Source organism: Pelobates fuscus, chromosome 5 (assembly GCF_036172605.1).
Source record: "Pelobates fuscus isolate aPelFus1 chromosome 5, aPelFus1.pri, whole genome shotgun sequence".
NCBI classification, from domain to species: Eukaryota; Metazoa; Chordata; class Amphibia; order Anura; family Pelobatidae; genus Pelobates; species Pelobates fuscus.
In genome coordinates, this window is record NC_086321.1 from 116,653,925 (window position 1) to 116,670,571 (window position 16,647).

At 41.4% G+C, this 16,647-nt stretch overlaps 1 protein-coding gene across 1 annotated transcript; it reads left to right on the top strand.

Moving 5' to 3' along the window:
- Positions 1-89: 89 nt before the first annotated feature.
- DUSP18 (dual specificity phosphatase 18) lies at positions 90-9,998 on the top strand. The gene is made up of 2 exons (XM_063456960.1): positions 90-193; positions 9,331-9,998. The coding sequence occupies exon 2, from the start codon at positions 9,335-9,337 to the stop codon at positions 9,902-9,904; it is 570 nt and encodes a 189-aa protein (XP_063313030.1). The 5' UTR covers positions 90-193; positions 9,331-9,334; the 3' UTR covers positions 9,905-9,998.
- The last annotated feature ends 6,649 nt before the right edge of the window (positions 9,999-16,647 follow it).

The following is a 16,647-nucleotide window of genomic DNA, read 5'->3' on the forward strand; positions in this document are numbered from 1 at the left end:
CGCCAATCACGTGACTCTGACAGCCTTCAAAACAAACACACCAGCACGTGACCCTGGCAAGGGCGCTCGCACGCTGGAACTCAGAGCGCTAAGCTCCCGAGCCCACATCGGTGATTAGAAGTACGGTGCGTGCAGGCTCTGTTTAGAGCTCTATCAGCTGTGCGTGACGTCGATGCAGCGCGCCCGCAGTCAGGTACAGTATAACAGAGCAGGCAATGAATGGTCGCTCTCGGAGCTTGTTCATATTTTATTCATGTATTTATTACTAGGTGTAATACTGGTGACCTACCTTTCAGCGTGTTTTTCTTGGACAGATCTGACTCACATTTCACATTTTAGGAGTGTTGCCCTCAGTGTATACAGGTTTATTCACGAAAGTGAGAATTACACGTTAGTTTTAGATTTGAAGTTAATATAGCCACACTGGGACAATGCTCCAAGCAGGGCCGGATTAACATAGGGGCTGATGGAGCTGCAGCTCCAGGCCCAGGCCCATGGAATAGGCCCATTTAAAAAAAAAAAAAAATTACTTTTTTTACACACTACTTTTAGGTTTGCCACCTGATTGGTATTTTACTGGCACAGCTGGTATTTGAGGCTGCCTGGCCAGTGCCAGTATTGCAGTTATACAGGCAATACAAATGCAGGTATTTTTCTCGGTATAAACGGAAATTACTCTGCAATACCAGCACCGGCCAGTAGGGGGTCACTGTGTGTGGAGAGAGGCAGGGATAGGAAGTTACAGCATATCCCTCCCTGCCTTTCTCTACTAATCACTGATCCATGGGGGAGCAGCTACACAGCACAGAGAGTCCAGACAGGAGCTCTACAGCTCAGGTAAGTGAGGGATGGGGGGGAAAGGCAGCAGGGAGAAATGGGGACACTGAGACACTTGGGGACACAGACACTAGGGGATACTGGGAGACACTAGGGGACACTGAGACACTGGAAAACACGGGGACACTGAGACACATGGGGACACTGTGAGACATAGGGACACTGTCTCCCAGTGTCCCCTAGTCTCCCTGTGTCTGTGCCCCCATGTCTCCCAGTGTCCCTAGTGACTCAGTGTCTCCATGTCTCCCAGTATCCCTAGTGACTCAGTGTCTCCATGTCTCCCAGTGTCCCCAAGTGTCTCAGTGCCCTATGTCTCCCAGTGTCCCCAAGTGTCTCAGTGCCCCATGTCTCCCAGTGTCCCCGGGTCTCTCAGTGACATGGGGACACTTTGAGAAATGGGAACACTGAGACACTGGGAGACTTGGGGACTGGGCGACATGGGGACACTGGCACTGTGATACATAGGGACACTGAGAGACTAGGTGACTTGCGAGACTGAGAGACAGGGAGACACTGTGAGCAATCCATCTATACAGCAGAATCAAACTGTGAGTAGTTTGTTGGTGATTTTAAAGAATTTTCTCTTATGTCACTCCTTGTGATTTACATCATGTGATGTCACGCATAACTAATTATTCAAATGTATAAGGCTGGTATTTTTTTCCAAGAAAGGTGGCAATCCTAACTACTCGTCACATACTTTTGCTTAAAGGAACACTAGAGGGTCAGGAACACAATCATGTATTTCTGACCTTATTATGTTAAAACCACAATTTAGCCCCCCTGGCCCCCTCTTGCCTCCCTAAATATGCGTCCATAGGAAACTCTTACTTGTATTAAAGTATGCAGCTGCTGGCTCTGTCCCTGTCTGCCTCTGAACGGACTCTGTCTGCTGACATCAGCAGAAGTGGTGGTCTGCGCAAATTACAATGCTTCCCCATAGGATTGTCTGAGACTGTCAACTAGGCAGATAAGGGGCAGAGCCAGCACAAGTCAAACATAGCCCTGGCCAATCAGCATCTCCTCATGAAGATAAACTGATTCAATGCATCTCTATGAGGAAAGTTCAGTGTCTGCATGCAGAGGGTAGAGACACTGAATGGCGGTGCTGCACACTAGGCAGTACTGCCCCAGGAGGCACCTCTAGCAGCCACCTAAGGAGTGGCCATCAGAGTTATTTTCTCTGAAAAGACAGTGTTTACTGCTAAAAGCCTGAAGGGAATGATTCTACTTACCAGAACAAATACAATATGCTGGAGTTGTTCTGGTGACTATAGTGTCCCTTTAAGTTTGGAAGCTTAAAGGACCACTCTAGGCACCCAGACTACTTCAGCTTAATGAAGTGGTCTGGGTGCCAGGTCCAGCTAGGGTTAACTAATTGTTTTATAAACATAGCAGTTTCAGAGAACTGTCTCACTGACAGCCGCTAGAGGCGCTTGCGTGATTCTCACTGTGAAAATCACAGTGAGAGCACGCAAGCGTCCATAGGAAAGCATTATGAATGCTTTCCTATGTGACCTGCTGAATGCGCGCGCAGCTCTTGCCGCGCGTGCGCATTCAGCCGACGGGGAGGAACGGAGGAGGAGAGCTCCCCGCCCAGCGCTGGAAAAAGGTAAGTTTTACCCCTTTCCCCTTTCCAGAGCCGGGCGGGAGGGGGTCCCTGAGGGTTGGGGCACCCTCAGGGCACTCTAGTGCCAGGAAAACGAGTATGCTTTCCTGGCACTAGAGTGGTCCTTTAAGAGGGATGCATGATAACATAATCTGTGTGAACTGGCTGACAATAAAATAAGTTTAGATAATGCAGACTTTGGTCTCTCTAACACTGTGGCATGTCCCCTTTCTTCTACACTCACTACATACAGCTTTTCTCTGTCTCAGACTATATACCAGGAACTTCTGCCTGCTAGTAAGATGATAAGGAGACAAGTGGACATGTGAGTGCTAGGGGACAGTCCTTAGAAAGCGTGGAGTAGGCGCATCATTTGATGCATTTATGTCAAGCTCAGGGTGCTGTCTGCATAGTATGCCCTTAGTTGGACAGCCTGCATGATTGACCGGCAGTCTAGCATGCATTCATGCCAGGCTGGCCTTCCAGTTCTTTGGACAAACAATGCCCCCTTTTTGGGCATGTTCACCCCTTTTGGCAGGTCTGATCACGTGATTCGCGCCAGTGGCACACTCTTTTACCCTGCACATTGACTTCCTGCTTCTCTGGACACTGCTGTTAGGGGATATGGATTTACTTGAAAGATGAAAGCATAAATTAGAGAGAGATTAGCATAGAGTATGTGTTTTCGTATAGCTGCATCCTTTGAGTTTCCCTCCAACACCATCTTCATCAGATACGTGATGCTTGGGAGGTATGATTGTTTGAGTGTTTTTGGTCGATAAGATTCTGTAAATAGGCCCATCATAATTGTCAGCACCAGGCCCACTAGGCTCTTAACCCCTTAAGGACCGGCCTGTTTTTGCGATGTTTGTACGTTAAGGACCAGAGCAGTTTTAACACTTTTGTGGTGTTTGTGTTTAGCTGAAATTTTCCGCTCTCTCATTTACGGTTCCTATACAAGTTATATATTGTTTTTTTCAGGACAAAAGGGGCTTTCTTTACATACCATTATTTGTATTATGTCATATATTGTATTTAAAAAAAATAATAAAATATGGTGAAAAATTTAAAACAAAACATGTTTTTGGACTTTTACTTGAAAAATCTTTTACTTATCTACAAAAGCTAATGAAAAAAACTGCTAAATAGATTCAAAATATAGTCCCGAGTTTAAAAACACCCAGTGTTTACATGCTTTATTGCTTTTTTTTGCAAGTTATAGGCCTATAAATACAAGTAGGAAATTGCTGTTTCAATATATATATATTTTAAATGTATCAATAGTGACCTTGTAACACGTTATCTGTCATAAATCCCCGAAACACACCTAACATGTACATATTTTTTTAAAGTAGACAACCCAGGGTATTCAAAATTGGGTATGTCCAGTTTTTTTAGTAGCCACCTAGTCACAAACACTGGCCAAAGTTAGCATTTATATTTGTTTGTGTGTTAAAAATGCAAGAAACGCTAACTTTGGCCGGTGTTTGTGACTAAGTGGCTACTAAAAAAGGCTGAACATACCCCATTTGCAATACCTTGGGTTGTCTTCTTTTGCAAATGGTATGCCATCATGGGGCTAATTCTCATTCCTTGGCTACCATACGCTCTCAAAGGCAACCTAACCAATCCGACAAATTTCAATTAAAAAAAAAAGTAAAATCAAGCCTTATATTTGACCCTGTAACTTTCACAAACACTATAAAAGCTCTACATGTGGGGTACTATTATACTCAGGAGACTTCGCTGAACACAAATATTAGTGTATCAGAACAGTAAAATGTATCACAGCAATAATATCCTCAGTGAAAGTGCTGTTTGTGTGTGAAAAATGCAAAAAACTTCACTTTCACTGACAATATCATCGCTGTGATATGTTTTACTGTTTTGAAACACTAATATTTGTGTTCAGCGAAGTCTCCCGAGTAAAACATTACCCCCATGTACAGGTTTTAGGGTGTCATAGAAAGTTACAGGGTTAAACACAGTGCTAGCAAATTAAATTATCTGGACTTTCGGCCTGGGTTGGCAGGCAGGTCCCTCAAATTGCAATCATTAAAATTACTTAATTAGGTAAAAATATTACATAAATACACATGTAGAATTTTAATATATATACATATTTATATATTTGATGTCTACGTGTATATTTATGAATTATTTATGTAATTATGTATATGGACATATGTATATTTCGTATTGTTTTGATTTATTTATTTATACATAGATATATCATTACATTCTAAGTGTATTTTGATATAAATATATATATATCAAAATACTGTTAGAATAAAATTGCATATATATAAACATTTTTTTATAATTATTAAAAATTATTTTTATTTTTTGTTATTTATTTTTATTAACATATTATTTGTATTTTATAATAATATACATACCATATATATAGCAATTATATATATATTGTATATATTCGTGTGTAATTTAAATATAAGTGTATTTTTATATTAATATACGTATATATAAAAATACACTTAATATGACATTATATATATATATATATATATATATATATATATATATATATATATATATATATATATGATACATATACATATATTATATATAGATATAATACATGTATATATATCATATATATATATATATATATATATATATATATATAAACAAAGAGAGAAACCTTGCACTCCTACTTACATATTTAATGACCCGGTGCTCGATTGCACTATTCAATATTTATAAAGGATAATCAGCACTCCCAGGTTTTGCAGAAAAACAAACTTCTTATTTATTCCGAATGTCAACGTTTCAGTTCCTCTAGCAATTATATATATTGTATATATTCGTGTGTAATTTAAATATAAGTGTATTTTTATATTAATATACGTATATATAAAAATACACTTAATATGACATTATATATATGATACATATACATATATTATAGGTAAGTAGGTAAGTAGCCCCAGACCGTTATGACGGTTCAGGACCGTCAGCGGTCCAAACGCACGTTTTACCGCTGACGGTCCTGAACCGTCAGCGGTCCTGAAGGGGTTAATCTGGCCCTGGCTCCAAGTCAGCTGTGTTTCACTTTGGCCATCTGATTGTATTCAGCTGATGACAAGGAAAGTGGCAGCTTGTGAATTATATTAATTCCATACAAATAAAAAAAAGTAGGTTAGCACTAATAATATAGTGAACAGGCAGCGACCTTATAGAGGGTAACCCTCTAACCCTCTATATGAGAAATATACAGTAAAGAGGTTGCGCCAAAAGAAAAAATAAAAGTAAAAAATAGTAAAATAAATGGGTATGTTCCAGTAAATATCAGAAAACATAGATATAGTCACTAATTCCGCTGTGGGGTATCTTCTCTTGTTGTAGTAGTTCACACCGTCTCGTGATATGGAAAACACAAGAAGAGAGGACCAATCGTGCGGAGTGTATACAATAAATGTAACAGTAGTGTAAATGTATATGTCACACTCACATTTGGATGAGCTATAGCCAGCTCAGGGTTTGTAAGCATACAGCGGAATAATCCCCGCTTACAGGATGTATTGGTGCTTGTCCTCCAGGGGGTTTGTCCAATTCTCAGGAGAAGAAGGAGATATAAACAGCAGATAGTGCTCTCTGATGATATTATAAAGTAGTGAATAAAATGAAATAAAATATACTCACAAATAAAGTGCAGGTCACACTGCACTTTAGAGATAGCGTTGGTGGTATAATCCCCACCTCAGGATAAGTAGTATAAAATGCCAGGAAAAAATTTAAAATAAAAATAGTAATAGTAATAGTGTGTATAAATGATAGTGGTACAAATATATAACCAAAAATCATTTATTTTATAAATAACACAATATAAATAACCATAAACACAAGAAATTTACCCCATATAGAATTATTGTGGGAGTCTTAGATGGTATAGATCTCCTAGAAGTTACTGACAAAAGAAAAATGAACTCCCTGGATAGTCCAGCACCCTCATTATATATCTAAACTAGTTATTTCTCAGGGGGCAGACCCCTGGGGGGGGATCAGAGGGGGTTGGTCTGGCAGTCTATTGCCCACTCTATGAAATTCCTTGTGTCCAGCTCTGGTGATGGTGATAGACCTTCTCTACCCTACAGGCCTTCTCCCCAGCTACAGAACAGGAGTTGGCTTCGCTTGTCCCACCACCTGTCCACTTGATCCAGTACCTTCCCATCTCATCAGATATATCTTGTACAATCCTTAACACACGTCCTAAACGTCTCTCTTTCATCTGGTGTTGTTCTTGCTTCCCTTAAGTATGCTACTGTCGTACCCATTCTAAAAAAGCCATCCCTAGACCCGTCTTCCCCTTCCAACAATCGTCCCATATCCCTGCTTTCTTTTTCCTCAAAGCTTCTAGAAAGACTTGTCATTACTCGTATGACTCACTTCCTAAATTCCAACTCCTTCCTCGATCCTCTTCAATCTGGCTTTCACCCCTTACACTCTACTGAGACTGCTCTTTTTAAAGTTACAAATGACCTAATCACAGCTAACTCCAAAAGCCACTACTCCATACTAATTATTCTTGGCCTCTCTGCTGCCTTTAACACTGGTGATCATGTCCTCCTCCTCCAAACTCTTCAATCTCTTGGCCTCTGTGACACTGTCCTCTCGTGGTTTTCCTCCTATTTCTCCCAAATCTCGTTCAGTGTCTCCTTTTGCAATGACACCTCTTTCTCTCACCCTGTCTTGGTTGGAATACCTCAAGGATCTGTTATTGGTCCTCTTCTGTTCTCTTTGTATGCTGAAGACAACCAGACATATCTCTCCACCACGGTCCTGCAATGTGTCACTGCTTGCCTTTCTTCTATTTCTGATTGGATGTCCTCCCGCTTTCTGAAACTCAATCTCTCTAAAACTTACCAAAAGGTAAGCAGGAGTGTGCAAATAGCAAATTTAACCACACACACTCAGACAGAATTCTCGGCCTTACACATAGCCCTGAGCCATCTCCCACGCACACACAAACAGAGTCCAAGGCCTTAAAAGGGAGCCATAATTTGGTATATGCTGCCGTGGGCCCTGGGTAATCTTAATGTGGCTCTGCCTACATCCTGCCATTTTTCGCAGAAATAACGAAGTTAGAAAAGACTGCTACAAGAGGTGGACTTAATCCTGTAACATTGTAAATATTGCAGGATTCAAAGGATAGGTCCTCTAAGATGGAGTGTTTTGAGTGACTATAGTGTTCCTTTGACTGAGCAGGAGATAAGAACTTCTAAATTAAAGGAAAACGATACTGTATTCCTAACACTATAGTGGCCTTCCCATGGAAAATAAAGTGTTAAAAAAAATCTATTTACACTTACTCAATTCCAGCTACAATGTTCCTCGGAACTGGTTCGCGCTTTTCCGCTGTTGACCTCAGCCAGTGGAGGGAACCTAAAGTGCAGTGGCGGAACTGCAGCCAGTGTGGCTGCACCAGGGCTTGTACACAGAGACTGAGTGGGACCCATCGGATGGCCCATGCACTTAGGGGCACCTGGTGGGTTTTTCTGAAAAGGGGGCTCAGCCAGGCACTGCGGCCCACAAGATGGAGTGGTCTGAGTGCCTATAGTGTCCCTTTAAAACTGCTATAGCAAACTTTATCAATCTCTTGAATGCTACTGTAATGCTGACGGTAAAATTGTAAAATCCCTTCACTTCTCCCCCTCCCTGATTGTAGGAATGATCTCATGCAATGAAACTTCCTGTACTTTTTGAAAGATGTGGGAGCTTACATTTTCAGCAACTGTACATTCGTTATATCAGTAGCTTGTAGTTTCTGGCAGACATGTGTTAAATGACAGGCTGGTAATCATAACTATAGTATTAATGAGGGTGAATGAGGCTTAAGAACTACATTTCTACAGTGCACTTTAGTAGTTATGGTGCCAGGAGTGTCCTGGTTCACCTCATTGTAAGTAGTAAAGCCATTTTAAAATGATTTGACTTAACAGGCCCCACTCCCCGCCTTCACCACTTCCGATAAAGAGCCAAAAGCCCTGTATCGGAGCTTATCTAGGGATGCAGGGCTTATTTCCTTACCTTAGAGCTATCACCTGACACTTTCAGCCAATGAGCTAATCCTGCACTGCAGGGCTTTGCATGGGGGAGACTACTGAAGCTTCCGGCTCTCTGTTGAAAGTAATGGAGGCAGTAATAAGTCAACCCGTTCTGAAATGGCTTTACTATTTATAGTGCACTATAATGGTTATGGTGCTTGGTGTGTTGTCCTTTTAATGAATACATATTTTAAAGAACACTTTAATATAAGAAATACAAATATGGCCAACATTAATTACAGTTTTTCCCCAATAGTGATACATTGGCAATGGAGCATGGGAAACAAAATTATGCCTCTTCTATTATCACTTTAGGGAGAGGACTGTATTAAAATGGAGGCAGCTGATGTTCAGGAGAGATGCTACAACAAATATCACGCATATGTCCTAGCATTCCCTTAAAGGAACACTATAAGCACCACAGCAACTTTAGCTTAATGGCATGGTTTTGGTATATGGAGCGTTCCCATGCAGTCTCACTGCTCAGCTTGTTGCTGTTTAGGAGTTATATCACTTTGTTTATGCAGCCCTAGTCACACCTCCCCTGCATGTGACCTACACAGTCTCCCTACTCTTTTCCTGTAAAGAAAGATCTGTTTATTTCACAGTCTGTTTAATTTAAAACTTCTTATTTCCTGCTCTTTTAATACCCTGCAAGAGCCTGTACTTGTCTTAAAAAACTCTTTTTTTTTTTTTTATCATCCACAGCATAGAAGAGTGTCCCTCTAAAATATATGAAAAACTTTTCAGTGATCATATTGGATAGAATGTTGTTCCATTTTTAGGGGAGAATGTTATGTTTTTTCTTTATCATTTCAGACTGATGATACGAACCATGGATAATGCCCCACCTAGCAAAAGCAAGACAAGTTCCCTTTCTGGACCCATTCAGGTAACAGATGGCTTGTATCTCAGCAATGCATCTGTAGCCAGCAATTATATCTGCCTCACTGCACACCGCATCACATGTGTCATCAGTGTCTACTTGGAAAACACTGATCATCATTATCCTAACTTTCAATATCTCCATTTTCCAATGAGCGATACTCCTGATACCTTCTTGTTTGAGCACTTTGAAATCATATCAGACAAGATTCGCATTGTAGAATCCAATGGAGGACGTACATTGCTTCATTGTGCCGCAGGCATTAGTAGATCCCCATCACTTTGCCTTGCCTACCTGATGAAGAACAATGGTTTGTCCTTACTGGCAGCACACACTTTGCTTAAAAAACGGAGACCAATTATTCGTCCCAACTATGGCTTCTGGGAGCAACTCATTCGCTACGAGATGGAACTGTTTGGGAAGAACACAGTCCAAATGGTAAACTCTCCAATGGGACTCATTCCAGATATTTATGAAGAGGAAACAAAGAACATGATTCCATTTTAAAAATGTAGGCAAATGGCAAAGATTCAGACAGATTAAAATGTACTTGTCGTGGCTATAAAGTAGCATCAAATGAAAGAGCTTTACATTGCATCTATGCTATTGTTCAAGCCAAACTGTGGCAATGTATAGGTTTATTTTTCCTTTTAAAGGGACACTGTAGGCACTGTAACCATTTCATCTCAATCAATTGGATAACGTGCCCGGAGACCTCCGGTGATGTTCTTCCATCCAGTGTTAAAACATTTTTGACCGGTGTAATGCTAAATAAGTAACAGCCTGGCCCCTACTGGACTTGTGGCTAAGGAGATTATACACTTCCTTCTAGTCATAGGCTGAAAGCTGTCAGCTGAGACCCTTAGCAAATTACAGCTGCCCAGGCAGGACAGAAGGGGTGGGCTGCTAAGAACTCTCATTTAGCATTACAATCTTATCTTAAAATTGTTTAACTGTGAATGGAAGGACACCGCCATGGGACTTCAGAGTTTACAACCACTTAAATGCCATGAAGCAGTTACAGTGCCTCAAGTGTCCCTTTAATCAAACTGAAAAAGTTATAACCCTTTCACCTTGATTTGTAGATTACTGGTAGATCTAATGTTGCATGTTGCAGATACATCATAAATCACCTGTGGAAGAGTTTTATGTAAGAGGCAACTCAATCCTCAAGCAGAAACAGAAGCAATGGGTACCGACTGCAGTACCTGGCAATTGCCGCACTCAGCCAATCAACGATTCCTATAGGGAGAGCAGGCAGTGATTGGTTCAAACTGTCAGCAGATGAACTCCGCCTATCACTCACTGACTGGTATAGCATAATGCAAAGCACTCTCTCAAAGCCATAAAGTCATTGTGGACATTGGTGTGAGCACTAAGTGGGCCCTACATAACTGCAAAATTGTAAGATAATGGTTTGGCATGGATGTAGGAGGCAGCACCCACAGATTGCAGTCAGCGTAACCACTTTAATGAGTTGAAGTGGTTATGGTGCCTAAAGTGTCCCTTGTTTTTTTTTTTTTTTTTTTATACAAGTTGTGAAGCTGTTGTAAAATAGGTCAACTACTTTTATAAGTTCATCACTGACTTGTAAAGGTTAGTTTTTCTTCTCTTTTCTCTTGTCCCATCCTATTGAGCAAATCATGAAAGATGAAAATATACTGGCCTTCAAACCCTTACTGAAAGCCCACAGGGCTGCTGCTTCCTATTGGTCAAGAGATTCCCCTCCTACTTTGTCTGCTCCATAAACACCATTGTTGAACTTTCACATTGACGAGGGCTCATGGCAGATGAGGCGCCAGGAGTTGAAGAGAATCCTCCAGATAGACATGTCGGCAGCTGCGAGGGACAGCTTCAGGTTATTAAAATCTATTTTCCCCTGCACCTTCAGGCCACTGCACACCATGTTGCAAGGTCACCATCAGGGGTCTTTGCAAAATATGTCTTAATATTTCAAAAACTATGGAAACGGTTTTAAAATGTGCTGCCAGATATATTAATAGGCTATATTATATACCACCCTAAAATAGATTTCATTTCTCCTTACTCTTTAAATGTGAAATTGTTGACAGTATTCGACTTTCCCCCTTTTTTCTGCTAGACTATATGCTCTATATTTTTTTTTCTTATTATTTTTGTGTTTCATGGATAAGTCATATCTGTATCAAGGTCCTTGTTACACGACTGTGCTTTGATTGTGATAATGAAATGATATTTTTGGAAGGTGGTGTGTGTCAGTTTATTACTTGTTAATTATTAATTTAGTAAAAAATTATAAAAAAATAAACAAACGTATCAATTTTCACTCCTTTGTCACTGTTTAAAGGCCCCCACCCTCATGGTCCCCCTCCCGCCGGGCTGAAGTTGGAGGAAGGGGTTAAATCACTTACCTTTGTCCAGCGCCGGGCTCCCTCGGTGTTGGACTCTCCTCCTCCTTCGGTCGTCATCGGTTGAATGCGCATGCGCATCCAGTCACTCCATAGGAAAGCATTCTCAATGCTTTCCTATGGACGCTGGCGTCTTCTCACTGTGAAAATCACAGTGAGAAGCGCCTCTAGCGGCTGGATTAATCCTCAGTGAAACATAGCAGTTTGTCTGAAACTGCTATGTTTACAGCAGGCAGGGTTAAACCTAGATGGACCTGGCACCCAGACCACTTCATTAAGCTGAAGTGGTCTGGGTGCCTATAGTGGTCCTTTAACATACAGAAATGCTGATATTTTTGTTTTTAAAAAAAAAACATAAACCTATGCATGTGATACTTGAAAGAAACGTGGGTAAACACAAATTGGAGTAAAATCCTGCTTGTGCACACATTCCCTGTAAGGAAATCTGCTGCCACAAAGGGAAGGGGGGGGGGAATTGATACCGGAGAAACTGACGGAAGCCAAGCACAGAGAGATGGACACAGGTTTCTTCAGGAAGGAAGAGATTCTTTATTGGATCACCGATTGGGACTCAGAGGGACTAGCGTCACCAAAATACCACAAGTTCTGAGCCCCGGACAATAGTGCAGGCTCCTTATATAGGCATATAACTCCTCCCATATTAAGCTCCACCCGCACATTCTCTTAACCAATCAACACAAATAAGAATTAACTTCCTGTTTGACCGCATGGCTTGTCCAGCACAATGGAGGAGGGGAATACTATATCCTGTATTCTTGCACATGCTCCGTACACTACTGATCGTATCTTGCCTCGTGCAACCAACTGATCGATACGTCAGCATATGCACGTACACATGCCACGTGGTAATCTCGGCCTACTAAATTTATTTTTACCGAGATTCCACCACATTCCCCCCTTTGATGCCTCTTGATATTTTACAATTACTTGAGGCATCACATAACCTTAGTTTTGCTTACACCGCAAGTTACCTTGAACCAGACCAGACTTATCTTATGATGTGAATCTTCAACATTCATCTTCCTGCATTGGTTCTCCTTGATCTAGAGCCTTATACTTATATATCGCCATTATCTGTGCAGCAGCCTTCCTCTCTGCTATATTTTCTATCAGGCTTTGCACAGACCTAACTACTAAGGGTATAAGACACGGTAGGAGTAGACACAACAGTAAAATCAGTAGGACTCCACCTACCACTGCCTTAAGCCCTCCAAACCACTCATACCAGCTACCAAACCAACTACTTGGATTGTACCCTTTCCATACCTGAGTAGGCACATGCGCTAGTTTAACCATATGGCTAGTAAGCTCAGCTATTGCTTGCCCTTCGTCATCTATTTGAAGACAGCAATTGCTTAGGTTAAACTTCCCACATACACCTCCCTCTACTGCCAAAAGGTAATCCAAGGCTAATCTATTCTGATATACTGCTGTCCTCATCCTGGTATTATGTTTCACTAGGAGATTGAGCGCTTGTGATGTTTCGTTAGTGATAATCTCAACCACCGCCTGTAATCTTATAATGCGGTTGAGCATATAAATAGGGGTTCTATAACCAAAGGTACCATCTTCTGCCCACGTGGCTGGCCCATAATAATCTATGATACGCTGGGGAGGCCATTCATTATCTTCCCAGGTGCCTATCTCTAAGGGTCCCCTTTTCTTCCTATGATTCACATCATACACTTTAACACCTAAAGTCTCACCTGTTTCAATCGGTAACAAGAAGGATGGTTTGAGCATACCCAACACACATGCCCCTTCCCAGTCCTGTGGCAACTCCGAATAGGCTTTCTTACCACAGATCCAGTACAAATTTGCTGGGGCTCTCCAGGTAGATATGATGGATAAATCAAACCACACATCCTTTAAATTGGCGTATCTAGCAAACGGGTTAGATGGTTCTGAGACATTTGAAGCCGACCACCAAGTTGTATTTTTAGTATCATCATCATAAGCTTTTTGCCCTAGACAAGTTAATTCTCCTACAGAAGTATTATACATTATTCCTTTCCTTGCTATGCAAACATAACCTATGATGGAGGTCTTTAATCTCCACTCAGATTTACCTCTAACACTCAAATGATAATCGGCTTGTGTAGATATTAGTTGGTCAACTGCCTCAGAACCGGACATTACCTCCTTTGCTTCCCAAGGCCATTGGTCTCCCATGTTAGTACCTCCACACACATAGCAGTTGGTAACATTAAGACTACCGGCAATACTCTCGGCTAAATCTATGAACAGGTTTTTAGCGTTATGGGGGATCTTATTATCTATACTCATCTCTTCATAAAAGGAATGGTATACTTGATGAGTCTGGGAGGATACCGTATCAGTCTCTATTCCTATAAACAATAATGTCCCAGGATCTAAACCCGTCCCGTATATCTGAAACCCAAATAAATTGCCATACTTATCTAAGAACTTGTCGGGGTTATTTATAAGTATATGGATGGGATTACATTCCATAGACTTACAATATGGGCTAGTCGGCAACTTAGTCACTATCATGTCTTTATCTACTGTCTGTCCCCAAGTCGCCCACCCCACACAAGACCAATATGGGCAAAAGTTATAGTCTTTATTTGGGCATCTAGGACTCACATATTTATTTTTACTACTGGGACAAATATATTTATCGTTAGATCCATACGTCCTCTCCCATCTAAGATCCCCACATACATTCCACGGCTTTCTACCACTTGATATCGCCTTACATGCATCAAATAGCAGAACACCCGAAGAATATACGGATTCTAACACCGTCTTATTAATTAGTGTCCCCTGAGGATCTCCATTCCTGAGAGTCAACCAAATTGTACGAGGTTGATACTCTGGACTGAAGCACCTAGGTTCTCCTACTCCTAAATGGCACACACTATAGTCTATATTTAGGTATCTACATCTCGATACATCTCCTTTACACTCGTATTGTGAATGCCAAATTAGGGTTTGGGAAATATGATTACCTGTTCTCGTAGTCTTAATGCATACCTCACAGCTAGGAGTGTCGGTACCTCTACCTTCCTGAATATAAAAACACATATAAATAAACACAATCAAAAGCACATCTTTCGCCATCATCCTCAGTCTTCGTCCGTGCGAAGGCGCCTCAGCTTCCAGGATGTGAGGGCTGCAGGGAATGGAGTTCTGCTCGTCTTCACAGGTGTCCCTTCGAGACTTTCCTGGCTTATAAACTATGTGTTGGTAAGCGGACAGGCTTTATTATGGCCTTCTCACTCACACACCAAATCCCTGTAACAATAAAATTTGTAATCCACAATAATTCCTCGTTACTCCGACTGAGTAGTGCGTTTCAACCGGATCTTGCAGGGATTCTCTGGATCTGCTGTAACTTGCCAAGAATCGACTGCTGCTGGTTTAACCCTGGAGTGATGTATCCACGGAGTCACTTCGGCTACTTTTATCGCTGTAGGGGTAGACAAAAGAACAACATAAGGACCTCTCCACTTGGGCCCTAACGGTACATTATTCCACTCTTTAATCCACACTTGATCTCCTGGATGATAACTATGAACAGGGGGATAAATATTCACAGGTAATCTATCTTGTACCCATTTCTGTACCTCCTCCATAGTCTTACCCAACTCTACAACCTGCTGCCGGGTAATTCCTTCTCCCAACTGACTCAAATCCCCCCTTAAGTTACCAAGTACGGGAGGTGGTCGCCCATACATGATTTCAAAAGGAGAGAGGCCCATCCTTCTGGTAGGGGTACTGCGGATTCGCAATAGAGCTATGGGTAAGAGAACGTTCCACTTAAGTTGGGTTTCCTGACACATTTTAGCCAACTGGTTCTTAATAGTTCTATTCATTCTCTCTACCTTACCAGAACTCTGGGGTCTATATGCGGTATGAAGCCTCCACTTTATACCAAGCATATGAGTCAGTTGTTGTAGGCACTGATGAACAAAAGCTGGACCATTGTCCGATCCTATAGAACAGGGTAGTCCATATCGGGGTATTATTTCTCGTAGCAGGAATCTCACAACTTCTCCTGCTTTCTCTGTACGAGTAGGACATGCTTCTACCTAGCCTGAATAGGTGCACACAATTACCAACAGGTAACGATGTCCACCCGATTTAGGCATCACTGTAAAGTCTATTTGTAGATCGGACATGGGGAGTCCCCCCATAAACTGGACTCCTGGTGGCTTTACTGGTCCTTGTCTTGCATTATTTTTAGCACACGTTACACATCTACGTACAATGGCCTGAGTCAAGTTGGACAATCTTGGTATGTAGAAATGTTTCCTGAGAGATTCTTCTGTACTGTCTCTCCCAGAATGTGTCCCGTTATGATAGTTCTGGACAATTTCTACTGCTAGTGATGCTGGTATGACTATTCTTCCATCTTCTAGCTGATACCACTTGTTCTCCAAATACTTTCCCGGTTCAGTCTTTAACCACTCCTCTTCTTGAGTTGTATAAACTGGAGTCCATTGAGACAGTGGGGTTGGTATTAGAGCAGCTATATGCCCCACATACTCCTGTCTTCCTGATTCAGCAGCACGCTTAGCTGCACTATCTGCCATCCGATTTCCTTTGGTTACATCACCATCTCCTCTCAGATGCGCTCGACAATGTATAATACCGACTTCTTTCGGCTCCCACACTGCTTCCAATAGTTGTAGGATTTCAGCTGCGTACTTGATTTCTTTGCCTTCTGAATTCAGTAGTCCTCTTTCTTTATACAAAGCTCCGTGGGCATGAGTGGTTAAAAACGCATACTTAGAGTCCGTATAGATATTTACTCTTAAACCTTCAGCCAATTGTAACGCTCGTGTTAGTGCTATCAATTCTGCCTTTTGTGCTGAT